The sequence below is a fragment of the Dryobates pubescens genome, chromosome 19 (genome assembly GCF_014839835.1).
Source record: "Dryobates pubescens isolate bDryPub1 chromosome 19, bDryPub1.pri, whole genome shotgun sequence".
NCBI lineage: Eukaryota > Metazoa > Chordata > Aves > Piciformes > Picidae > Dryobates > Dryobates pubescens.
Window position 1 is genome coordinate 12,396,115 of NC_071630.1, and position 26,921 is coordinate 12,423,035.

General features: G+C 48.8%; 1 protein-coding gene and 1 non-coding gene across 3 annotated transcripts; both read right to left on the reverse strand.

Annotated features, from left to right (window-relative positions):
* Window positions 1-590: 590 nt before the first annotated feature.
* FBXO31 (F-box protein 31) lies at window positions 591-24,884 on the reverse strand. Of its 2 annotated transcripts, XM_054170229.1 has the most exons (10): window positions 24,493-24,884; window positions 16,612-16,683; window positions 13,389-13,475; window positions 8,817-8,893; window positions 7,341-7,508; window positions 6,522-6,596; window positions 4,854-4,963; window positions 3,592-3,745; window positions 2,598-2,962; window positions 591-1,093 (listed from the first exon to the last, which is right to left on the reverse strand). In XM_054170229.1, the coding sequence occupies exons 1-10, from the start codon at window positions 24,869-24,871 to the stop codon at window positions 871-873; spliced, it is 1,710 nt and encodes a 569-aa protein (XP_054026204.1). In that variant the 5' UTR covers window positions 24,872-24,884; the 3' UTR covers window positions 591-870. The 2 variants fall into 2 exon arrangements, with proteins under 2 accessions (XP_054026204.1, XP_054026205.1); XM_054170230.1 differs by lacking the exon at window positions 13,389-13,475.
* Window positions 24,885-25,273: 389 nt separating this feature from the next.
* On the reverse strand, window positions 25,274-25,346 carry TRNAM-CAU (transfer RNA methionine (anticodon CAU)). Its single transcript has one exon. It is a non-coding gene; the product is annotated as a tRNA-Met (tRNA).
* Between the last annotated feature and the right edge of the window lie 1,575 nt (window positions 25,347-26,921).

Consider the following 26,921-nt stretch of genomic DNA (forward strand, 5'->3'; position numbering starts at 1 on the left):
TGCACCAGCTTCTGCAGTTTCCACTCACTTCCAGTTCCAGACTCAGCTCCTACAAGAAAAGAAGCCTCATCTCCTCTACTCTCAGGGAGCCACTCAGACCTGAAGCCCCAGGGACAGCACATCCACCAAGCTCCAGGTGTCAGGGCAACACAACACATATGGTCATTTAGGGTGGGAATCCTCACCAGGCTGCTAAGATGAGGAAACTTCTCAAAAGGAAACCACCCACACCAATTACTAAGCCAAGGATGCAGGAGGTGGTATCCAAGGAGGACATCAGCCTCTCTTGACAATGCTGCCCCCAGAGAAAGGTTTCTGGAGAGGAGGAAAAGCTTTATCATTATATAATTTCTCACTAAGCAGCCAGCCAGCCTGCAGTGGAGGACACACTGGATAGAGCAAGCCTCCCAGGAGGACAGACCATCCTGAAGCACAGCAAAAGCTTCAATAAATCCCCTCCCTGAAGAGCTCTTTCCACATGAGACTGCTAACAGTCAGAGCAGAGGACTTGTGTCCATGCAGTCAGTTAGAGCTTCTTCTGATCCAGTTCCAACCTCGAGTTATTGTTGTTCCAATACGTTCTTTTTGCAGTCACAGGTCTGATCCCTCCTCTGCAGGATCCCTTCAGCTACACGAGACAGGGTGCCGAGGCCTGCCAGGGAGCAGTGTGGAGTGGCAGAAGGCAAGGGCAGCCGTGGGGTATTTCTCACTGGGGTGTGTACATTTTGGGGGGGTGGGGGTAAAAAGGCTTTATTCAAAGTGCATGCTTTCATTCAGAGGTACCGAGAGCAAGGAACTCCCCATCCCAGCCCTGGCTGGGGAGCGCAGCAGCCTGTGCAGCCCCTAGCCCTGTCCAGCACAGATCACCCATCAGGTAGCCAGCGACTGGATGTTCTTCAGCATGTCATCGAAAGCCTCCCGCGAGGGCGCCTCGGCGTTCTGGAAGGAGACCTTGATCCGGCTGTAGAGGCTGAAGGACTTCAGCTCCAGCCAGATGAAGCCGAAGCGATCGTCGTCGAAGAGCACAAACACCCCCGGGGTTCTCTCGGGGCTGGTGAAGCCGTGGCCAGCAATAAGCCCCGTGCCATAAAAGCTGCAAGGAGAGGATGCAGAGACGTGAGGGCCGCCGCAGTTCGCCAGCATCTAACGAAACACACAAAACCTCCCCCAGAAAAGCGTGATCCCTGGCCAAACCCGCTGCCAGGGGCTCCAGAACCGGGAGGGCTCCTAGCACACAGCACAAACCACTGCTGATACCATTTCAAGATAAGAAACTCCCGGTTGCTACTTGGAGGTTGCTGCTTTGGGCTGTTCTAATGAGCAGCTGCGCACCAAGGCTGAGCTGTTCCTCTAGCTCAAGCCAGGAACCCAGCTGAGGTTTTACTCCTGCAACTCGAGGATCAAGCCAGGCCCAGACAATCCTCCCAGAAAAGGCATGTTGAGAGGGTGACCCAGCCTTGTGACAAAACCCAGGGGAAGGGAGAGAATGAAAAATCTACAAGGAGAAAAACTCAGCTGGAGCTGGGGAGCACTAAAGGGCAGCCTAACCTCCAAGCAAGCAGCAGGTGGAATTGGATTTTATTCAAACACGACTGGGTTGAGACAGCAGGGGCCTGCTGGGATTAACCAGGAGGTTTTTCCATGAGCACAGATGTCTGGCTGAAGGTCACCTGCCTAAGCCTCAGCTTTTGGGTTCTTTTTCCACACTTAATTTAGTCTGCTGCTTCAGTGGCTCCAGGTCTCATTCAACAAGGCTCTCTGCATACTTGCACCTACTGTTTAGGGTGCTCAGCACCTTCCAGAGCTGGCCCTGAGGCAGCAGAGGCTAGGGAAGGGTGGGAGAGAGCACCGTGTTCCAGAGCTATGGAACACAAATGACACACAGAGACAGGAAATGGCTTGGACAGATCTCCAAATACACAAAACTCTGGGAAACAGAACACACTACAAGAGCAGGTGTGGAATATGGGAGAGGTGCTGGCTCCAGAAGGAACATGATAAAATCTAGCAAGGAAACAGCATAGTAGGTGACAGCAAGGTAAGAGAGGAAGGCCAAAAAAACAACCATGGAAGGGAACTGGGGTTGTTCATCCTGGAGAACAGGAGGCTCAGCAAAGACCTTCTCACCCTCTACAACTATCTGAAAGAAGGTTGGAGCCGGGTGGGGGTTGATCTCTTCTCCCAAGGAACAAGTGACAGAACAAGAGGAACCAGCCTCAAGTAGCACCAGGGGAGGTTCAGGTTGGACATGAGGAACAATTTCTTCCCCAAAAAGGCTTGTCAAGGCCTGGACTAGGCTGCCCAGGGCACTGGTGAAGTCCACATCTCTGGGGAGATTGAAAAGCTGTACAGATGTGGTACTGAGGGACATGGTTTAGTGGTGACCTGGCAGTGCTGGGCTAATGGTAGGATTCAGCAATCCTAAAGGCCTCTTTCAATAAACATGATTCTATTCTGAGACAGGACAGCAGCAGATGTGAGCACAAGGGGCTGGGAGACCCCCACACAGGTAAAGGACAAGTAAAACCAAACAGCTCTCAAAGGCTTCCCCCCCTTTCCATTTCAACCTAAAACCACCAACCACCAGTCCCCATTACCAGATGCGGCAGGTCCGGGGGTAGTCTTCATTCCTTGATATGACTCCCATAGGCAGCACAAAGGGCTGGGAAGCTGGTGCCTTGTCCTGGGCTGTCCCTCCTGCCCCAGCTGCAGTCTCTTCCCCCTCAGCACCTTCTGCTCCTAGGGACTTTGCAGCAGGCTGGGAGGCAGCTTGCTGGGGGTGGTCATCTTCCTCCTGCTGGTGTTCCTGCTCCTGCTCCTCCTGCCGGACCTGCTCCTGCACCTCCAGGACGATGCGGGAGAGCTCGCTGAAATCACGAAGGTTCTCAATGTCTGGCAGCTGCAGGGGGTGAGCCAGGTCGATCTCCACAGTCTGCTGCCCAGCTGGGATGTTGGGATCTCCCTGGAGACAGGAAGCAACAGAATTCAGACCAGTATCCTCTTCATGCCCACTGCCTGCCCTCTACATGCTTCACTCTGTTCTACAATCACCAAGCTGGCAACAAAAAAAACCAACCACTGAAGAACTTGCTTGGACCTTGTTTGTTGCTCCTTGAGCTGCCTACATCAGCTCTGCTTTCCCCTTCTCAGAGTTTTAAATCAAAAGCTACAAGCCAGGCTGTAGTTGCAAGGGTGAAAGAAAGTCAAAGCTGCAACTGCACTTTGTCAGAATCCCTCCCTGCAGAGAGGAAGGATTTCACCAGCCTGGCTTCAGTGAAAAGCTGCCAACATTTGGTACCTGCTCCTCAGATAAATGCAAGTGATCTCCAGTGACCTGCCACCAGCTGCTCACAGAAAGCAGCTGGAAGGGAAAGCAAAAGAAGGGGGAGCCAGGTGGCATCATAAGAAACTTTGCAGAGCAGGTTCTAGCTACTCTGCATCTGTTAAGATTCACCTAATGACACCAGTCCCCATGAGGCACAGTTTGGGGTGGTAACAATTGACTGCCTCCCCAGAGAGGGACCTCTCCTATGGCTCCACGCCACTGAGAATATTTTAACAAGCATCTGAAAGAAAGGAAGATGCACTCACAGTGATTTTAGTCCCTTTTGCTTTCTTTCCATGAAAGCTCAACATGACAATCTCCAGCCCATGGCTCCCGTACGTCCCTTTGAAGAGACCTGGCTTTATAAGGTCGTTGGGGCTGCTGGGAGGGAGGTAGATGCGCCGGTACGTCAAGCAGTTGCTGTATAAGAAACAGAAGATCAGAGAGGTTAAGAGAGAATCCCTCACCAGGAGGAATGTGTCTGCAGCCTGCTCCTCCAGGCAGCTTTGGGATGTCATCAGGAGAGCGCTGTGTGTAACAGACTTTGCTTCAGACCTATGCGAGCGCTCCCTCCGCTTCTCTACCGGCTCTCATTAGCAGACCAACAGGATCTTGCAGTGAGGTCACAGTGAACCTCCTCACTCCTTGGGATTTCTGGAGAAGCTAAGAATGAAGCATATTCAAACATTTGCTACAGCAGGATGGCTGCTATAAGAAGTTTGGAGTGATGGTTAAAAAAACCCAAGCTCTCAGGGACTGTCTGATTTCTGCCTAGCTCACTACAAAGCACATTGCTTACTATTATGAGTAACAAGCAGACAGCTCCCTGGGATCAAGGGTATTTGCTCTGCTTTCAAATTAAAGACAGTCAAATGACTTACAACCACCTTGTTGTGAAAACTTGGAACCTTATGATGACTGTTGTCATTGCAACTCGTTTCTCTGTACAACTGGGATGCACTGTGCTTCCCAGTTTACTTCTGCACAGTGCCTGCAGAGGCAGAAGATTCCTCTGGCTGATAAAGCTTTTTGCAAGGATTCCATTTTTAGATCAAATCATAGAATCATAGCCATAAAATATTTGGGGTTGGAAGGGACCTTTAAAGCTCTATCCCTGTCATCCTGCAGTCAGCAGGGACACCTGCAACTAGAGCAGGTTCCTTAAAGCCCCAAACAACCTGACCTGGAACAGTTCCAGGGATGGGGCATCTTCCACCTCTCTGGGCAACCTGGGACAGTGTCTCACTACCTCCAGCATAAAATTGTTTTTCCTTCTATTTAGTCTGAATTTCCCCTCTCAGGTCAAAACCATCACCCTTGTCCTGTTACAACAGGCCCTGCTAAAAAGAATAAATAAATCTGTCTCCATTTTCTTCCTTGGTCTCTAAATCCTGAAAGGCCACAAGGTGTCCCTGGAGCCTTCTCTTCTCCAGGTTGAACAACCCCCAGCTCTCTCAGCCTGTCCCCACAGCTCAGAGCGCTCTGGAAGTTGCAGCAGACAATACCTAGGAAGAGCTGGTGCCCTTACTCATATTGGCTGGTGTAGATGAACTTCATCAAGATGAGCTCCTGCATGTGTTCATGGAAGATGTCTTCCAGAGTCCGACCCCACTCTTCCCTTAGCCATGTCCGGAATTCCTGCAGCACAAGGAGAAGGAGGAAGATTTGCAGCAGTGATGCACCTCAGCATGACTTCACCTCATCAGCACAATTAAGTGGCAGAGCCACAGAGAAGGCAAATGCCCTGCCACAGACAGAGGATGGTGGCTGGATCTGGGAATAAGCACATGCAGCTTGTTTGGAAATATGCTTAATGAGTAGTGGTAGCTGCCCTGTGCCTGCCAGACATCACACCATAAACATCCTCCCCTTCAGAGAAATTACAGGTAGAACCAATGACTCCTCAGAACAAAAGCTTAAGCATCACTTGTTACTGCAAAGCAGATGATCTACTACCTCCTTATATTCCAACTTATCCTGCATTAACTCATCTGTGTGCCCATAAGCTGACTCCTGTGCCCCATCCTGGCATGTTAATACAAAAGGGACAACTTTTGAAAAGCACTGAAGATTTAGGAGGTTAAATCCTGCCAAATTAATACTGATGCATCTGAATCCAAAGGGTGCTTTGAAAACATCTCCTGAAGTACCTCTGCACCAGCTCTGACAAGTTAATACCCTACCAAGAGTTAGTGTGATAACAGCTTACGCTAAGATAGCAGCACGCCGAGTGATATTCCAAACCTGCTGGCTTTATCTTCTAAAGCCAGATCCTCCAATTACCATAATGCCACAGACACTTAACACAGAGCTTTCAAAGTATTAAAGCATTTCCCATCTGCTACAGAACCAGAAACACTTAACTGAACCTTTCACCCAGCAGCTCCCCTTTAGCAGACAGACATTTTAAAGGGTTTGTTAGAAGTAGCAGATGTGTCAGCAGCGAACCCCCACCACCTGGAACAGGTATTAGCTGAAGGCTTTCATCCTGACATATTTATACCTGCACCTTAAAACATGTGGCTGGAGTCAGGAAATCTGCCTTGATGAGTATAGCTGACACAGGATAAACAATTAAACAAAGCTTTTTATCCCTTGACCAAGATGGCAAGCAGTAGAAAGGTGTCCCACTGACAAGCAGGTATGCAAACGCAGCTGGTACTCAATATCAGTATGTGTCTGGAATGCCTTAATTAAACAGGCAGCACTATCAGTGTCTGGTAGTGCTACATGTGTACAACATGTGTTGCTGTCTCTGGACAGCTCCTGCCATCAAACAGGAATGGTGGCACAGCACAGAAAGGTAAAAAAAGAGCTGAGGCTCAAAGGCCACCTGGCCACAGAGAACATCCTGCACTGAGGTAAGGCATGGGTTCTCCAACCCAGTATTCTGTGGGTGTATCACTAAACTGATCCTTAAATCACACCCTGACAAGTACAAAGAAGATTCCCCAAGATTCTGCAGTTCTTCAAATGTGGCCACTTCGAGTTTTGATTCAAGTCACAGATCAATTCCACTCACTTAAAGATTGTAGTAAGTCAGCCAGAAGCTGCCAGCCTGGATTTTTGTGTCTGTGCAGACACACAGGAATGAGAAAGCACAAGATGACCTCCCAGATCCCAACAATAGCCAAGACTGCTAGAAGAGAGGGGACACAGAAACAGCTTTAATGCAAACTCTTGGCACAGCACTTACCTCTTGCCTTCCCCCTGACATTCGATGGTGATCCGTCTGGTTGCACTTTGTGGAGAACTCATCCTTCTTTACAATCTGTGGTTACCATGGAAGGGAATTTAACACATTACAGGCCTGTCCAGAGATGTCTAGGATGATGTAAACTAAGGCTGCTTACAGTAAATGCTCTGCACAACAAATGTGACTGAATTTGCTACAAGAGGGGAATCATTAAGTGAAATCAAGTGAAGCAGCTATAGAACAGAAATAAAAGTAATGAACCAAACAAAGCATTCTAATGTAAGCTACTGGTTTTAAGTTGCTCCTTTATTTGAGCTTTCTTCTTCCAAGAAAAGGAAATGACCTCTCAGGAAGCTTTTGAAAGCATCCAGTGGATGCTACAGTACACAGAATGGATCCATTCAGGGCACTGGAGGCTACATCAGCACCTCAAGGTCTTGTCTTATAGAGGGCTGTAAAACAGAAGAGGTCTGTGTGCCTGCTTGGATGTATTCACCAGCTGCACAAGGCTATTTCCCATATCCTCTCCCCCAGTCTGTGCACACACTGGTGCTGCCACCCTCCCACTGTGCTCCATCCCAAAGGAAGACAGTGTAACAGCCTTGCTGTAGCACTGCCAGCGAACAAATTCAGAGCGAGGAACAGCCCACACAACTTGTCAGACACATAATGAGTGTAAAGCTGGCACCCATGCATACAACAAGGTGGTGAAACCACATCCCTCAAATAAAATTCTCGTGGATTTTGAGGAATCCATTTCCAGAGCACACAGACATCAGGCCTAGGAGAGAGCATGCTGGCAGCACTAGAGGAGCTCACCTGGATATGGCCGTTGTGAGGTCCCTTATGACCATACATACACTCGACGGTCGCAGACTTCCTCTCCATGAGATGAATCCTGAAGAGAGGTTTGAATCTCATGGGATCATCAACATGAGGGTCATGAGGTGGCAGGTACATCCACCCAATGATGAACAGACCATCCACCTGCAGAGGCATGGGAGATGAAGCACACGACATCAGCCTGGCGTGATTGCTAGCGAGTGTGCAGCAAGCTCTGGGGCCCCTCCTGCAGCACAGCAGGAGCTGCAGAACAGCTTGCTGCACTTCCAGCCCCTTTTCCAGCCATTAAACCAGACCATATGCACTCTCTTGAGCAGAGAGGGAGAGGGTTTCTTTGCAAGGCTTCCTGCACCACTGGAAAACGACTGGGCTTTTATTACAGCAAACGACTTTGTGACGGATGCTTGGTGTGCAGGATCCAGAGGGAGAAACTGCACTGAAGAGACCACACAGCTAGTCAGACTCTTAATTGGTTTGAGAGCTCATGCTGGCAGATACTTGAACAGAGGAATTGTGCTTCTCATGATTTTCCATGCCTTTTGGACAAGGAATTATTTGGCTCAGTTACTGACAGGCAGCACAGGAAGCAGAAATCCCCTCTGCTAAGGGGTGCGAGTGCCAGTCCTCTTTCTGCACGCCTAACAGAATCCTTCCCCTCTCCCTCCAGAGAAAGGAGATTTTCTAAACAGATCTGAGACAAAAGCAGAGCAGCAGCACAGAGCCACACTTGCCTTTATAAGGTCACAGTATCATCTAAGTATCAGTGCACTTGGATGTACTCATACCAGTGCATGGAACAGAACCCTGCAAAACCCAAAGGCCTCATGATTTGTTACACTTCAACCTGCCAGTCATTGAACCATGGTGCAAAGAACAAGGGTTGCAGCAGGCAAGCTTCTGGCCCAGCTCCCACCAGTACAGAATAAAATGTTGTTCATTAACTGCTCTCCTAGCAGTGCAAGAGCTGCCAGGCTCTGTGGGTCTTCCACCAGTCATGCACTAGTACCACTCCACTTGATGTGTAAGTGAAAACCAGGGCAAACTACACAGGAAAGAGAGGTGCACAAGCTCAAGTGCACAACCCTCTGCAGAACACTGAGCTGAAGGTAAAGATGACGCTGTAAGTGATAGGTTCATGCCAAAACCTCTGCTATACTCCATGCACAAGGAATGGACTCCTGTGCCAGCCATGCAATGTCAGCATTAAACTCTTAAAAATATTTCAGGGAATGACTTAAGTTTTCTGTGTGCTCCTGAGGCTGTTTGGAGCCCAGGTGAAAAACTAAAGGGTTCTCTCTGGAGAAAAGTAGTGATGATGAAAAGATCCAAGAAGCAATTTCTGGGTTCCAATCACATGCCTTCCAGTGTGAAGATGGGAACCTGGTCCAGAAAAAGGCATGTAAAAGACTCAGGCCTAGAGACCCCAGCCCCCAGCAGGATGCACTCACTCACCACCACGTTCAGCAGTCCCCCATAGGGCCCAATGTCTGGCTGCCACAGTCCCAGGATGTGTCGGTATCGGTGCAGCACTAGGGAACAGCGAGAGACTGAAATGAGCACATCAAGCTGAAGAATTGGGATTTGGGGGAAAGAAAAATGAAACTACTACCAGATTGCACAGACCATTGACCAACACCACCCACAACTGCCATGACTAAAGAAGAAAAGAAAGTGGCTACACCACAACCACAACCAGGCAGTTCTGAATCGAGGTCTCCTAGGAGGCTCATACAGATCAGTGTCGTTCTCTGCAGCCCAGCTCCTGGCCCAGGCCAGGAGCAGGAATTAGTTTCCAGGACTTTGCACAGCCAGGTATCTCACCAGGAAGTCCCAGAAAACTTTTGCAGCGGTCCTGTTAATGAAAACACGTGATACACCCAGAGCTAAAAACAGATAAAGTATCTGCCATCTCCAGTTACCAAAAATGTGCTTGATGCCTCAGGCTGCAAAGCAACAGAAAATATGGAAGGGCAGAAAGGCAGCAAGGAACAGGGAAATTCCAGTACTTGGAAGAATCTCCCTGCCCTGGACTGACAACTTTGTCTCCAAAGTTAAGCATCTTTACAAACAGCCACCAAGAGAGCACGGGCAAAGCGCACAGACCAGGCCAGCTCAGGACATCTCGTGGGGTTGCCAGGTCAGTAACAGCCTTAAAAAGTCTAAGTAAGCAGCTATGCTTCAGCAGTGCCCAAAGCTGCTCCCAAGCCCACCTCAAAGCCTGCTGCAGGTGAGGTTTCTCCAAGTACCCATCTCAGAGTGAGGGGCACTTTCAATCCTACCAAAACTGAAGGACAAGCAGAAGATGCCTATTACAGAAACATCTCAACAATCCTCCTCTCTCAAGGACAGCTCAGAGATGCTTCTTGCCTTACCCAGTCAGTCATGAATTCTGTCCACATAATTTCCTGACATGTTCAGTAACATTACACACAATCTGGCATTTCAGGCAGGAGAGAGATTATCTCTATGAAGATGGCAACAAGATGCTACACTTGCCTTACAGCGATGTTCATGGCCGGCTCAGAAGGCCACAACAACCTGGCTTAACCTACAGGACTGGCTTGAACAATGGCTTTTGCTTTGCATCTATTTATAGCAAGAATTGTGTTTCAGTGCAGTTGTTTACAACAGCTTTGCTTCATTAGCTACTCAAGACAGCAAGAACTAGAAGAGTTGCTTTTATTACACAAAAGCAGAGAACTTCCACAGAGGTTTAGGACAGCAGGGAGGGTTGTCCAGAGCTGCTGCCAACTGGCCTGGAGGAGCCTTTTTCCTAAGCAGTAAACAATTTAAGATTGATGGGTTGGTTTCACCAGTGCAGCACAGACAGCACTAAGTCAAGCAAGCAAACCACATTCCCAGGCTTCTTGTCTCAGTGCAGTAATTACACATTAATAAGTGGCATGTGCATAAGACACTCCACCCACCACAATCTGCCTTCTACCCTCTCTGGCATGGAGCTGATAAAACCCTGCTTTATTTTGTATTTTTAGGAAAGAAAACTCGGTGCTAAGCTATCCAAGAGCGATGAGGATGTCTCACTTTCACTGCCAGCTCTTGTCTGAAGCGCTCTCAGAGCTGTAGCTACAATTGATGGACTTTTCAGCAGCAGGGAAAGTGTCTGCTCAGCCAGGCGAGCCCTTCCACTCCGAGACACGTGCCTGTTGAGGGCAGTTTGTGTGCTCACTGTGAGTAAACAGCCAGCTCCAGCTGCAGCTCAGCTTGCCAGAAGCCTTGGTGGTTTAGGAAATGTGGATGAGTCACAGACAGAACCTGATTCACCATCTGCCCAAACCACCTGGAAAGCTGGGGCTGCAAAGGAGGGAGGAAGCCAAAAAAGTCCTATTCACTTCCAGAAGAATCCTGTCCACTGGACAGCAGCATTTATGCTTAGCTTGCGTCTCTGCCCCAGCTGCCTGGCACCACAGAAGTCTCCAAATGAGCTGATGGGAAGCAGGCTGCAATGGGGGCAGTGCTTCACCCATCCCCACCCTTCCTATACACCAACATCTGTGGCAGGGACACCTTAATGGAGGACATCTCCCTGACTTGCTCAGGGTGCTACAGACTCTGACCTCTCCTCCTCTTCTTCCAGGAAAGGATGTTACTAGGGAAAATGCTGCTACTTGGCCAAATGCCCAAACAAGTCTCAAAGCACAAGCACAGCTCCATTTTCAAGCCTGGGGTGTCTCTGGGCTCCAGCAAGCCAGCAGTACTACAGGGAAAACCTGACGAATTCCAGCTCTGGCTCTCCCTGGCAGGAGACAGGATGAGTCTGACAGTTGTTTCCTTCTCTGCTCCTCGAAAGAAAACAACACTTGGGTCTTTCTCCAAGGTTCTCCTTTGCTAAGCACACTGCCTGTTTTATTCAATCCTGAAAAAGCCTCTTGCCTACCCGAATTTCTGAGCCCACATCCTGCCAAAGGGAGCAAAAAAGCATCCACTGGATGCTTCCATACAACCTCTACCCAGCCTGCATATTACCCATATTGCCACAAGCAGCTCTGCATGCTCTTCAGATGGGAAGGCAGCTTGACTCCAGCTGGAAGCTGGCTAGGAAAAGCAATGAAAGCCCAAGCTCTCACCAACAGAAGGCTGTTTGGGAAAGGTCTAATGCCTGTGTTACACAGGACAGGGAAGTGACACCGAGCAAATGCGATTCAAGCACCACAGCAGTGGCACACCGGACCACAGAACAGCTATCAAGCCCAGAATGGGTTATTAAACCAGGAGGAGAGCAGATGCTGGCAGATGTTGCTGCTTTCATTAAATGTTATTTCATTACCTGTGTCCAGCCTGGAGAACACAGGCCAAGAAACAAATTCATATGAGATTGCAGTGCAACCTGCAGGCTTTAAGGCAGAGGTAGCTCATTTTGAGTGGGAAAGACATCTGGGGAAGCAGGGAAAAGAAGTTTAGGCTTGAGGTGAGGAGAAAGTTCTTCACAGAAAGAGCTGCTAGCCATTGGAATGTGCTGCCCAGGGAGGTGGTGGAGACACTGTCCCTGGAGGTGTTCAAAAAGGGATTGGACGTGGCACTTGAAGCCATGGTTTAGTTAGTCATGAGATGTTGGGTGATAGGTTGGACCTGATGATCTCTGAGGTCTTTTCCAACCTCCTTGATTTTATGATTCTACGAATGTAAGCAGTTACTGCCCTCCAGCTGGTGATAACTGACCTGCGAGTGGAAAGAGCTCAGTGTCAGCCAGGCTCAGCTTAAAACCCAGGGGAAAGTGATCTGAGCTGACCTGGCTAATGCTGCAGGAATATGAATAAGGGAGCACTCTCAGAGTAAATCCTGGCAACACAGTCTTAATACAGAGGAAGGGAAAACAAGTAATCCCATCTTAAATCCCACTGGCTGCTCTTCAAATAATAGAGCACACTCCTAGAGAAAAGGGGCACCAGACATCACAGGTTTGGGGCTGCAGCTGTAAGAATTAACAGCACAAAATGCCATTTGAATGCCACCACCTTGGCACTTTTGGAGCAAGCACCCAGGTACCAATCTACAAAGGAATCCCTTGTCCTGTGGGGCAGCTTGGATGTGCCTCTCCTTTCCATCCAGCTCCAGAACAAGACTGGCATTAGAGGCAGGGCTGTCAACCCTAAAAGCTTTCTACCCATTCCTGCTGTAGCACTGCTGCTGCTTGTCTGCCACAACTGCCATGACTGACACCATCTTCTCTGTGTGGCCCACACTTGGCTTTCTTTAGCACAGGTAAGTCTGCAGCATCCACTCCACTCATTACCAAATGCAAAAAGCTGCATTCCCAAGCACCAGGGAATTAGTACCCCGAGGCTGCAAAACTCTGCAGACCTAAAAGAAGCATTAGAGTGTTCAACCTGCCCTCCAAATACCAAACACTGGCTTCCTTAGTTGATGTGAACTAATCAGTATTTCCACTGCATTCCTGTGGAGCAGTAAGCCTTAATACCAATGTTTCCCTCAAATCAGGAGGGAATGAATAGATTACCCAGAGCAGCTTCTTCACTGCAGAAGGCAAATCATCATCTCTGAAACACCAGCAGAATGTCTCCTAGAGACTGAGATGGTGGTTAAAGGATTCACTGTGCAGGGAGAGAATTAGCATTCTTCACTGGGAAGGGCTGTGGTTGCCAGTGCAGCTCATCTGGATCAAGACAAAGCCTTTTGCCAGCCCAGAGCTTATTTAAACTTGCTTTGGGGGGCCTTCACCAGGGTATCTGAATACTTCCTTCTGAGAGAGAAGCAATCCATGAAGAGCAGAGCAAGGGCTCCCCTGCTGTGAGCAAAGCCCCTCCTTTGTGCAGCCAGTCAGGGCCATTTTCTAACTCAAAGCACTTCAAAGTACCACCACACCTCACGGCACACCCAGCCGGCACCGTGGCTCTAAAGGGTCTCAACTCCCCACAGAACTAACAGGCACCCTCCGTACTGTCCCAAGGCCCAGCCCAAAATCATCTGCTCAAAGCAGCTTCACACTCCATGCAGCATCTGGTGTGTGCTCAGTGCAGGAAGCATCAACCAGCAGGAGGTACGTACGGCAGGTGTAAACATCTCTGTACTCCATGTGCTCGTAGTCGGGAAGGATTTTCATAAAGCGCCCCGACTTCACCCGGGGGTTTATACCTGAACAGACACAGCAGGGTGAGTACCAGCAAACTGCTCCACCACAGCCACCACTTCACCCGGGGGTTTATACCTGAACAGACACAGCAGGGTGAGTACCAGCAAACTCTGCTCCACCACAGCCACCTAACAGCACCACCGCGCTGGACCAAGCGCCGGCGGCTGCACTTTGGCCACAACAACCCCGTGCAGCACTACAGGCTGGGGTCAGAGTGGCTGGAGAGCGGCCAGGCAGAAAGGGACCTGGGGGTGCTGGTTCATAGTAGGCTGAACACAAGCCAGTGGTGTGCCCAGGTGGCCAAGAAGGCCAATGGCATCCTGGCCTGCATCAGAAATAATGTGGCCAGCAGGAGCAGGGAGGTCATTCTGCCCTGTACTCAGCACTGGTTAGGCCACACCTTGAGTCCTGTGTCCAGTTCTGGGCCCCTCCGTTTAAGAAGGACATTGAGACTCTTGAACGTGTCCAGAGAAGGGCAATGAGGCTGGGGAGAGGCCTCAAGCACAAGCCCTACGAGGAGAGGCTGAAGGAGCTGGGGTTGTTTAACCTGGAGAAGAGGAGGCTCAGGGGAGACCTTATTGCTGTCTACAACTCCCTGAAAGAAGGTTGTAGCCAGGTGGGGGTTGGTCTCTTCTCCCAGGCAACCAGCACCAGAACAAGAGGACACAGTCTCAGGTTGCACCAGGGGAAGTTTAGGTTCAAAGTGAGGGGAAAGTTCTTCACAGAGAGAGTTGTTAGGCATTGGAATATGCTGCCCAGGGAGGTGGTGGAGTCACCATCCCTGGAGGTGTTCAAGAGGGGACTGGACGTGGCACTTGGTGCCATGGTTTAGTAGTCATGAGGTCTTGGGTGACAGGTTGGACTGGATGATCTTTGAGGTCTTTTCCAACCTTATTGATTCTATGATTCTATGACCAGCTATGCAGGCAAGTCAAAACACTCTTCTGACTTTGCTTCCAGCTGCAGTGTGCTGTTTGCTTGCTTCCATCAGCCCCAGCCTTGGGTACACCTGGTCAGTGGGGCTGTTCACACAGAACTTGGCACATTCAAGACCCCCCCCAGACAATATTTACAGTGAATTCAAAGTGGAATCACACTCTCTAGACTGTAACAAGCATCACTGTCTTAGCAAGACCACTTAGGCCAAGTAACTACACAGACAGTGGCCCTTGCATTAGTTATGCTTTCTAGCACTGAAGCTCAGTTCTCCCACTTCTCACACTACTCCTTACAGAAACCCTTTTCAGTGGACAGAAAAGTGTCTGCAAGTCCTGCCAGTAGCCCCAGATTAAATCTTATGCAATTAAAGATGTTTATGGGACAGTGGAGAAAAGTCCACACTACCAGGAAACTGGAACAGGGCAAACTATGGAATCTGAGCAGGAGAGCTGAGATGGTGCAACCTGAAAGGCAGAAAGAGCTGCCAAGCATTCTGACTTGAGAGTAACCACTGCTGGTTAGGATTGCTGAATGGATATGGACACAGACCTTACTCAGAAGCACAATGAAGTCTATCACAGAGGTGGTTCTCGCATCAAGTGAGACTCTAAGCCAATGGATGCTATGGATTCAGGAAAGATTTTGGTGCAAAGGAAGACTGGAAATGTGTGTAAGATCTATTGAGGGCTATTAAATTAATGAATAGCATTAGACTTTGGGAATCTCCCACCCTGAGCACAGTCAGAAACTGGGAGAATACTCAGGAAAGTATCACACAGGTTTGTCCTCTTCTCAAGTCTTCCTTGAGTGACTGGGCTACAGAAAGACCACAGCTCTGAGCCAGTAAGGCCATTCTTACATATAACTCATGAACAAAAAGCACTAAGTATCATTGTAATAAATTTGAACCCTGCAACTCTTGAAGAGGAGAAAGACTTTGACTCATGGAGAGTTTTTCCACTGTTTAAGACTGGCAGTGCAGAATTCAGATCCTACGTGGCATGAGTTGTATGGTTGTTAGCAAACCAGCATCACAAACACTGGATTGAATAGGAAGAGAGGCCTCAAGTTCTAATGAAACTTCTCTGTTGACACCTAAGTGCTAGCTCAGCATCACTCAGCCCTCCCACCCAGAAAAATCAGGCAGTTCCAGTCCTAATGCACAAATAAGTAAAGAGGGGCACTAGGTGATGAAACTATTTTCTTGTGGATGCTGAGCAAGTCTACTACAGATGGGAATAAAACCTTTCTACCTCTTCTTTCCAGCATCAAGATCAATGCTTAAGGTCATCACTGCTTCAGGGTTCAGCACATGCAGAAGCTGAGCCAGATTTTGGGCCTGCAAAACCTACAGAGACCTCTCACGATTGGCCTCTCTGCTTTTGTTTCATAAAGCAGGAGCTTCCTGCAACAGCCAGAAGTCATAGGTCACATGTTGCAGGTCAAATATTGTTCTGTAGGATAAAGACCACAGGTAACAACTCCCTTAAAAAAAATCTGGTGTGAAGAACCAAGACAGCACAGCCTGGCAGCGCTGGTGTGGGAGCTCTTGAGAGCTTTGTGAGGCTCTGAGCAACCAGCTCAGCTTCTGAATGCAAAGGTCAGGATTTGGTGACAGGGGAGACAGGCTCATCATGGATCTAGGCCTCTATCTAGTCCTTAGTTTCCCTCATCTGATGATGCCCTCACTCCTTAGACTAAGACAGAAGATATGCATCTGCCTTGGGTTTAAGGAGTTGGAGTTTCACCCCCACAGACACTCCTAAAGCACAACACCTCAGCAGAGGCCCAGCTCCGCCAGGCTCTCCTCTTCCAGGAGCATCCCAGAGGAATGCTCAGCCCTTTATAGGATTTTCCCCTCCGTCTCTTTTCACTGAGATCAAGACTTAGCTACATTAGGGCTATGACAAAATACCAGTTAATTCCTCAGCAAGATCTGAAAATGGCCCAACAGGGAAGGATGAAAACCCTTCAGTACTCTTTACTATCAAGTTAAATTACATGCTTTTTCTCCAGCGATGAACTGAGGGGCAGCTGCTTAGTATTGACTAGGATTCCAAACATGTCAGCTTCACAGACGAACCTCCTGCCATTAGCAAGTCAGTCTGAATAACTTATGGCCTCAAAGTTGAATAAATATTCAAGGGCTACATGCTTTCAAAATCACTCCTAAGCAAGGACACCAGCTCCAGCACTTACGTTTGGCATAGACGTCTCGACAGGACACTCCGGTGATCTCCAGCTTCCGCAGGTTTTCACAGACACCATATTCTGCAAAGACACACAGATGATCAGGTCAGCTCTGGTGCAAAGGTGTTTGCTACCCAGGATCTTGATATCCACTGTCTGAGGGGAAAAAAACCAAAACCCACACCACCACCAACCACAAACAAACAAACGAAACCCACCCAGATCTTAAGAGGTGCATTACTGCAAGCTGCCACATTAGTCCAAGGATCTTATTTCTGCTTTGAAGAGGAAAAAAGAAGAGAGGAAAACACTGCAGTTTGGGAAATGTAACACATTTTACAAGCAAAAATCTGCAACACACACACCAGAAGGAACACACAAACACAGCAGAATTGCAGACGTTTACACCCAGCCCAGAAAGAGTGTGAAACGTGGAAGACCTACTCCTTCCAGCTGGGATCCTAAGCCCGTTTAGATCAAATCATGATTGTGTGTAGTAATTATCTACTCCCACTGAGGCATCCAACAGGGAAAACTGCTTATTAGGATGCTAAAGAAAAGGTCACAGACTTTAGAAAGAATGAAATGGAGACATAAAGCAGGCATCAGCATGTACAAATATGGTTACACTTGAAAGCAGATCAGATTGAAATGGGTTCTGTTGTACACTCAAATGGCTTTGATTGCTTACAGAACGCCCTGAAAACAAAGGGATTTGGAGATCTTAAAGGCAGCTTTGAAGCAGAAAATGAGATTCAATCCTTTTCATTTTCAGGAAGTCAACCCAGAATTTCTAAGAAACTCAAAAAAGAAACAAAACCCCCCTACTAACAACTCAGTGCAAGAAATCCTCAGAAGAGCAGAGGGAGGAAATGAGAGGAGGGAGATCCCTCCCCGTCCCCCCAAAAAAATAATCATCAACAGAAAACAGCCTGCTGCAGTGACCCTGGTAGATCTCAGTATGGAGAACCACCCTCCTCAACATCAAAGGCATCTACACCACAGATCAAACACCAGCTTCCCCTAGCAATACCAAACATCTGCCAGATACTTTGACACCGAGTCTATTTGTGAAGACTTCTCATCAAATATGAAGCTTACTCTCAAGTCAGGCTTCCTTGAGTGAATCCACTGTGGCTGCCAAACACCACCACCTCATGCTGCCAACCTGCTGCAATCCGAGAATTCATTTTTCACATATGAGAAAAGCAGAAGTTTCCCTGAATGAATCCAACCTCCTCCTGCCTATAAATAAGTAAGTACAGGTGTGGCAGATGATAAAGCACACACAAAGCTTACTGTCAGCCTGCCTCCAGGGAATACACGTTCTGCAAAACATTACTTTGGGTGAGCACAGCAAGTTCAGTGAGGGTGGGCAGAATGTACAACCAACGTGCTGCCCTTCATTAAAAGATGCAGAGGTCAGTGGCAAAGTTCCTGCTGACTTCCCTAGCAGAAGCCAGAGGAAGCTCTAAGCATTATTAAAGGCAAGGTGGGATGAAGAAGCACAATTAGCCAGAGAGCAGACAGATGAGCCTGCAGGAAAGTACATCCAGCCCAGCACAAACAAGCTATTTAGTGCTGGGCTGGAGCCAAATGACCCAACACAACCATCCTGCAGATCTGTGAAACCAGAGCTCAGCCAGAGGCTGGAAATTCAGACTCACCCCACAACTCACCCTGTGTCCATTCCCCTGCTGCCAGAGCTACCCAGGCTTTCACCCACTTGTGTACATATGCAGAGCCCTGATAAAGAGTTGGAGCATCACATCAAAGGGATGGAAGGAACAGTATGTTTTCCTCAGCTGATCAGAATGTTTGACATCTTTATGACTGAAACAGCATGGTCACAGCCTGTTTGGAAACAGCCAGCTCTTTTCCATGTAAACAAACACTCACCTGGCCACAGAACCAGTTAGGCACGCGCTGTGCGCAGCAGGCATTGCAGCCAGATTAGATTCGGTGCCACTGAAGATATTTATACTGCATCAGAAAGGGAGGAGACATGCAGAGGATCCTGCCCAAATGGCACTTCTCTGTGTTGCTCTCCAACAGCACAGTGATGCTTTTTCTTCCTCCAGACACTGGTAATTTTTCCCAGAGCATCTTCCCTGTAAATCACTCTGAGAGCAAACTTGGTGCACTGCAGGGCTAGATCCACTACCAGGAGGAATCTTGAAACAACAGGGTGGGGTGGGAAGCGATTTGGTGTTAAAGCTCTATCACGTTTTCATGGTAGTGTCCTTGATAACCTGCAGTGCAATTCTGTGGAAGCCAAACTACTGCTAAAGGTGCATTTCCTAAGCGCTGTTGTTCAAATCTTCCCTGGAAAGAGTCCAAGTTCTCCCAAGTAATAGCAAGCTCCTTTAAGAAGTGGTGGTTCAACACTCACCTCATTTTCTGGTAACTGGTCCTTAGCCTGCCATGTTCAGCAAACAACTGCAGAGAGTCAAAACCCCAGAGTGATGGCTTAGCTCTGAGTAAGTGTATCACTTAAGCTCTGCTGACCCAGGAGCTGTTAACACCACGATGGGCACTTGGATGGGTCAAAGCATTCTGTTGGCTCACAGTGCCTACAAAACCTCCTAATATGAGAAAGAAAGCTGCCCGTATTTTCTCTTTGTTTTTTTTCCAATCCAGAAGACAAGAGGGATATAAAATGAACAGCAAGTAGAACTTCAAGATGATTACAGCAAAAAAAAAGAGATGAGGTTTTCTTTATGGAGAGTAGAAAGTCTTTTCCAAGAAAGCTTTGGAGGAAAGGTTTGAGCTTTCTGGGCAATTCCACTTCAATGCAATTAAGTCTATTTTAAGGAAACGTATCTCAGTGCAGCAGATCACTGAGTGAAGTATTTTAAGGAGTTAACAGTCACAGAAATCCACACATGAAATTCATACCGTCAGAAAATGGCTACTTAATCCTGCTTGCAAAGCAAGGCTGGGATTTGGGTTTGAAAATCTCCCTTGACCAGCTGGAAAGACCCTTTTGATTTGGTTTAGAAGGAGCGCTTGAAAGATTTACCAAACACACAGGGACACAGTGCTGTTTCCATGGTCCTATGCACTGGAATTTAAAGGACCTGGAAAGGCAGACTGTGTTTATTATGAACCACTTAATCCTTTTGCAAGTGTAATAATTTACTCCCTGGCTTGCTCTCACCACAGGCACTTCTCAGCCTCTCATTCCCTTCTCCTTTCTACAAGGAGCCACACACCTCCCTCTCCGTGACTTAAACAATCAAACAAGGATTTTCCAGCTCAGGTAGGGAAAAACCCCTCTGCTCCCACCAAAGACCAAATGACTTCCCTTTCTTCCTCAGCATGGCACCATCAGCAAGCAGCTGCAAGCACTGAGTGTGGACATCTGCAATTCACAGGAAATTAGGATGTCTGGCAGAGCTCGATGCCCTTTATCATCACCACATTTCCACTGTGCTCTAATCAAGTCTTCCAATTACTGCTGGATAAATGTGTTGCTACAAGGCTGTACACAGAACAGAAGACACAGAAACTTACTGGATTATTCCAGAGACCATGAAAATGGGACATTCTCAAACTAGCATCTCCAAAATACCAGGTGGAGGAGTTTGAAACTGGCTTCCTGCTTCCAAAGGCTGAGCTACCAGATTAACTCTCTTGGGCCCAGGAGGCCAAGAAGGCCGACAGCATCCTGGCCTGTATCAGCAATTGCATGACCAGCAGCATCAAGGAAATGATTGCCCCCTGTACTCTGCACTGGTGAGGCCACACACCGAGTAGTGGGTTCAGTTTTTGGGGTCCTCACTACAAGAAAGACATTGAGGTGCTGAAGCAGGTCCAGAAAAGGTTGGTAAAGGGTCTGGAGAAGGAATGTTGTGAGGGGCAACAGAGGGAACTGGGGTTGTTCAGTCTGGAGAAAAGAAGGATCAGGGAAGTCCTGACTCACTGCAACTCCCTGAAAGGAAGCTGGAGCCAGGGGGGCGGTCAGTCTCTTCTTCCTAGTAGAAAGTGATAGGACAAGAGAAAATGGCCTCAAGTTGAACAGGGGAGGTTTAGGCTGGACATCAAAAAAACCTTCTGCACTGAAAAGGTTCTCAAACACTGGAACAGGCTCCCCACAAGGTAATTGAATCCCCATGCCTGGAGGTATTCAAGAGCCACAGAGGACTTGTGTTGAGGGACATTGTTTAGCACCAGATTCCGTAGAGTTAGAGGATAGCTGGACTTGATGATCTTAAACCTCTTTCCCAACAAAACCAACTCTATGCTTTTAAAATGCACCAAATACCTTCCCAAATGCTTCTCCCAGGGCAAGGCTTGTTATTACCACCGAGACATTGTGCAGGAGCTGAGCAGAAGGAGATTTGAACCGCAACGAATGAAAGCATTTGCTGAAATCCTACAGCAAGAGACGGGCAGCTTCAGCACTACAGCTTACAGCAGATCTAAGGATGATTCTCTGAAGGATGACTATGGCTAGTGAGCACCTGCCATTAGCAGAGAGAAATGGCACCAGCTGTACTCTTAAAGCCAAAGAACATAGACAGAAATGAAAGAAATTCCACAGTGGTTCCCCGAAGAAACACAGTGTACAAGGTTTATCCTCACAAAGCCAGATTAAAGCCTTGTGACTCATTAAAACCACCTTTGTGTTTACTAGGGAGCAGCACCCCAAGAAATTGGTCCTGCTGTGGGAGCAGTTGTACCTCAAACTTCTGTGTGGGTTCTCCAAAGTCTTGTAAGAGCTGAACTCCATGCAACAGTCCCCTCACCGCGGGTACGAACTCGGTTTCCAGCTCTTCTCCACTCGCTGGATGCTGACACCTTTAACAGCTTGGCTGACATTTTTCAGCTGGTCCAAAAGCAGTGGGAGGTTGTTTTGACAAACAAAAGCTTCTCCATCCAAGTTCTGGACATTATTCTGAATTACTGGTCTGTTCCCACGTGCTCTGCTGTTTTAAGATGAAAGCAGTTATCATTTAGAATGGACTATCAGGTGTCAATAAAGGTAGGTCAGGCCACCAGCCAGTGTGAAACAGGCTTTAATTCTGCTCCCACTGCAGAGATCAGCAATCTCCTATTTATAGAAAACATGAAAGTGACTGGGAGCCTCTTCTTGCCAGAGAAGCAATTCAGAGACATTGTTTACCCCAAACAGTTGCAATGATAAAAGGACAGCAGCCCTCACAGCCATGCCAGCCTTACACAACTACCCCTGGTTAATCCCAGCACTTTTCCAGCTCACAACCAAAGCAGAAAACACCTTAGTTCCAGGAAGATAAATCCTCTGGATGTCCTCAAGACTATTCTGAGACTGAGTCCTCCTCACAACAGTGCAAAGGCAAGATACCAATGCTTGACAGACCAACTTGGGCAACAGCCAGGCTTTTCCTTCCATTCAGGGCTGCTCCTGGCCAAGACAAAGGTAGAAAATAGCCAAAACACAGCACTGCACCAATCAGCATCTCTCAAAGAACTGGTCTGTTTAATTTCAGGACTTTGTCTCTTTGCTGTTGTGCATTTCTGAGAACACAAATAGATTTGCTTACACAACTAGCACAAAGTTTAAGTATTCAAGTTACCTCCTGCAAGAGCTCAGCTCTGGATCATCATCATCAGGGTGAATAAGCCACTGAGACTAGGAGTATGCCAGGAGAGGCACACGTGCCTTCCCTCTAAGACATGCAGCTTGGCAGGAGTCAGGCAGACACAAGCACACACTCAAGGACTGTCCTCAGTTGGGAAGTGGTTTGTTTTTGACAAAGACTACAAAGACTAATTGTGTTTTGTGTTTGCCTATCAGTCACCAAGTACAGCTACACAGAAACACAGCACAGGGGAGTCTCAACTTCATGTGTTCACATACTAATATCTGATGTTCCTATACATCCTCATCACACTTGCACTCCTCACACAGTGCCATGCTACATCTGAGCACCCTCAGCAGCTGAGCATGTGCAACACTGCACTGGCTATATGCAATTAACTGCAAATCAGCTCCAAAATTGGTGATAATTATATACTCAAGTGTACAAACACTCAGAGTCACAGTGCTACCACCACACTAACTACCCACACTGCTGTGTGGAGAAGCACAAAGCTCTGTGAACCACACAAGAAGTCCAGACTAGGATCCACTTAGAGATTCAGGACTGGTTAACAGATTTCAGTCACACTTTCATAGATTTAGTAGGTTTTTCAGCCAGGAATCCTCACTCATGTCTGTTCAGCACAGCTTGTGCACCAGGTCTTTGGTACAATGTCTACCTCAATCATACCAGCAGCCCTCCAAGGAGCTCTCTGACACTGGTTGGACTGGGCACATCAGGAAACAGAAGAAATAAGTGCATGAAAAGAGAATGAAGATTTGTTTTATGCATCTCTCACCTTATAGCTAGCTAAGGACCTTAGCAGAGTAGTGGTAATACCTTCCCTTCCTTTCTGGTTTAGTTTTAGCCACACAAAGGCCATTGTTTCCTTAAATATCCACTAAGCTTTTGAATGCTGCTTTATCCACTGGCAGGAAGATCCAAGGAGTAGCCATGAATCTAATAAATAAATGTATGTCCCCATCAGGCCTATTTTAGTGGCTCCTTCACAGGACAATCTAGCTCACATTTAAAAATTACCTCGGTTTCTATAGAAACATTTTGTCAGGATCATAACACAGCAAAATAATTAACCTACGACGCTTTGCAAACCATACACAAAGGTCCATGAGGACTCTGCACCAGCAGTTTATTAACCTGCCTCCAAACCCCAGTGTTAAGTTATTGGGCCATTGGGATGATCCCATGCTGAACACTGGAATAAGAATGCTTTGGTAGATGTTTTCTTCAGCCTTTGTACTGTGCAAGGGTTCTTGGATGGTGCCGATAAGGCAGAGATACATTAAACCTTGCAGGAATGAATCTGGACAGATCCCACTGCCTATGGCAGGTAGCCACTCTCATGTATCTAAATTCTTCATCCCAAAGCCCTCATTGGTATCAAAAACAGAAAACAAAATACACATGACTTCATGTGCTGGCAGCAGAGGCACCTGGCAGGATCAGACTACGAAGAGAGAGGATGAGCACAGCAAGGCAGACGTTGAAGGGTGGGACAGCTGCTGGATTAACAAACGGGACTGAGCCACAATGACATGAGGAAAAAGGATGAGGAGTACACAGTAAGAATTGCAGCCTCACAGAACAGGGCTACAGCAACACAGAACTTAGGCACTACTGAAAAAAACATGTCCCCAGGCCTTTGCATTAATGCAGCACAGCATCCTCCCAACAGGTATTCCCCAGGAAATAATGCTCGGGCAAACCTGGAACTCCTCCAAATCTGGCCCCTTACTTCCCAAGACCAGGAACAAATGACCTTACCCAGGCAAGCCCTCCTCCACCCACTCTAGACCCCCGTGAGGTCACTGCTCCTGCTTTACCTGCTATATCTCCACAACCCCAAGACCCGGTCCCGTACCTTCCCTCCAGCTGCCACCTCAGTTTGATGCCCTTTGATGAGGGCTGCTCATACGACACCCCTTTTCCAGAAAGGGACACCAAGAAGGGACCGCACCCCAGAGGACCCAATATATGCCCTCTTCTCCATTCTCTACACATGGAGCCCTGCATGCACCCCTCATGATCTCGTAACTCGCAACCCCTCATGCCCCAGCTCCCCCCTGCACCAACCAGGCCCCCCACACCATCCCCTTTCCGAGCCCCTTCAGGACCCTCACTCCACCTCCTCAACACCCCATCACCTCCCCGCACCCTCCGGTTCCTCCTGCATCCTCTGGACCCTGACCTCGCACCTCCGGTCCCATCTCTCCACCTCTGCAACCTCCGGGACCCTCCCTGCACGCCCCGGGGCCATCCCCTCAGAGCATGCCCCGGCCCCCCGGCTCGGGGCTGGCGGTACCTTCGCGGCAGCGCCGCCGCCAGATCGTGTCGGTGCGGAGGATGCGGCGGAAGGTGGTGCAGACGCGGGCCAGGCTGGGCAGGTCGGTACCGGGCAAGGAACCGAAGATTTGGACCAGGAGTTCGGGAGGCAGCTCCAGGAGAGACAACGGGGCCCGGCCGGCCGGGCCGGCCTCGGCGGGGTGAGGCGCGGGCCGCCCGCCTTCAATGCGCTCCGCCACCTCGTCATCCTCCGTGACACCGCCGCCGGCCTCCTCGGGGTCCGTGTCAGTGTCGGGCTCGCTGTCGCCGGCTCCCCCGCGGCGCTGCTCCCGAGCCGCCCCTCGCCGGCGGCAGCCGCGGGCCGGGCCCACCCCGCAGAGGCGCGCGCACACCGCCATGGCCGTGGCCGCTCTGCCCGCCGGGGCGGTGCGCAGCTGAGCGCAGCGCCTCCGGGCCCGCCCACCAGCGCGGCGCCGCCAACCAGCGCCGCTCCAAGCCCCTCACCGCACCCCTGCGCACGGCTTTTCGCGGCAGCTGTATTTCCCAGCGCGCCCCCTAGCGCTCCGGGGGACTGAGCGGTTGGCGGAGGGGAACAGCGGCCGGTAACGGGCTGTGGCTGCAGCGCGCTGCAAGGCTGGTGGAGATCGAAACAGCTCCCCTGTCCCGGTCCGCGCAGCCCCTGTCCCGGTGGGCGTAGGCCCTGTCCGCCCAGCGCTGAAACTCGATTTTCAAAAAGGTACAGCTCCGTTTCCCTGGGAAGCCGCTGGCTGCCCGGCGGAAGAAAAGGAGGAAACCACTCTTGCCCCGTGTGAGGATCGAACTCACGACCTTCAGATTATGAGACTGACGCGCTACCTACTGCGCTAACGAGGCTCCTCGAGAAACACCGCCCAGAGCACTGTCCTTGTGACTACCTCAACGGCAGAGGCATACCTCGGTCTTGCCTGTGCTTTGAGGACCTTCCTGCATTTCTACATAAATGGCTCCTTTCGTGCAGCAGAGACCTGTTTTGAGTTTGATTCCCCCCCCCCCCCGCCAAATTTATTCATTTCCCATTATTTGCTTCAAGACAGACCTGACTCTTTTGGTTTTTTTTCTTCCCCCCAAATGGCTTCTCTTTCCCATAGTCTGCAAAACACCTGAAATCCTGAAAGGGCCTCTTGGGGTTCCTCAACATCCCTCAGGCCTCCTCAACATCCTTAGGTGTTCTCAAACATTCTTCAGAGTTCCTCAATGTTCTTCTGGGTTCCTCAACAACCTTGTCCAGCTCTGCTGTCTCGGAACGGATTATGAAGGCTTTAACAACATGCTCACAAGAAAATCTAGTGATTTCCACATAAATACAAAAACTAAGGCAAATCTGGTTTGCTTCTATGCTGTGAAGAGTCGCTGCTCACCTGGGATGTCTTCAGTGACAGGAACTCCATGCATTCATCCAGAAGAGGGTCCCTTGTGATGCCAGATCCTAATGGACAGTGAAGGTCTCAAGGCAATAGTCACCATTACAATTAAGTGACAAATACCTCTATCAGAAGAAGACAGGAAAACAGACATTTAATTGATGCAGAAAGTCCCCAAACCTCACCCACAAGAATCACTGCAAGGAGGCCACTTGCAGTGCAAGCAACAGGCAGAAAATGGAGGAGCATCTATCCCACCAGACAAGAGGAGATATTTAGGTTGTGCTAGACAGCCCAAGGATTTTGCCAAGAGTCTAGTGGGTAACTCATGTTGTTAGTGGGACAACATCCTGATTTCCAAGGATTTGGATGGCCATGAATACAAAATGATCAGGTGATGAGTCCAGGCTGTGAAGCTTGTGGTATGACCAGAACTGCTTACACCATGAGGAAACACCTGGCTTCTTACAGCCTGACCTGCTGCATTCCTTCCTCCAACACTGCCTGCATGCAAGGATTTCATTTTTAATAGTGTGCTAATCTTTGGAACTTCAGTGATGGACACATTTAGTGCCCACAGTTCTGATTAACTTCAGAAAAGCTCCTCCAAGCATCTAAAGCAAGGCACATGGGCAATGAGTCACCTAAACCCAGCATCAGCTGTTTGGAAATACGTCTGTAGCTGGTTTCCACCTGCATTGCATCACATGGTTTTTCTCCCACATTACATTACAAGTTTCTGACACAGCACTAGAAGGTCTTGTCACATTTGTTGGTTTAGGAACTGATGGATTCATGGAGAGGACAGGGAAAGTACTGATGGCGAGGATTTTTGTGTGAATGAAAGAGAAGTCGTCCTTGGTGACATTGCCTCAAGCAGAAGCTCAGCAGTCTTCAGCATACACATGCTTTTCCCTCTTTTTTTGTTTTCTATTTTTATCTGGACTTTCTCATTTTCCTCTTAATGCTCCTGCTGTTCCTAATCACCCTACAACCTTCTCACCCTCTGATCCCTATATCCTTATCCCACAGCCTTGGCTTCACGGAT

Excerpts from the sequence above, each read along its gene's own strand:
- FBXO31 (XM_054170229.1), bottom strand. The coding sequence starts at position 24,871 with ATGGCGGTGTGCGCGCGCCTCTGCGGGGTGGGCCCGGCCCGCGGCTGC. Across the intron at positions 16,684-24,492 it reads GCGGCGGCGCTGCCGCGAAG|AATATGGTGTCTGTGAAAAC; the intron begins GTACCGCCAGCC and ends GTGTCTTTGCAG. Across the intron at positions 3,746-4,853 it reads ATCTACACCAGCCAATATGA|CAACTGCTTGACGTACCGGC; the intron begins GTAAGGGCACCA and ends TTTCTTATACAG.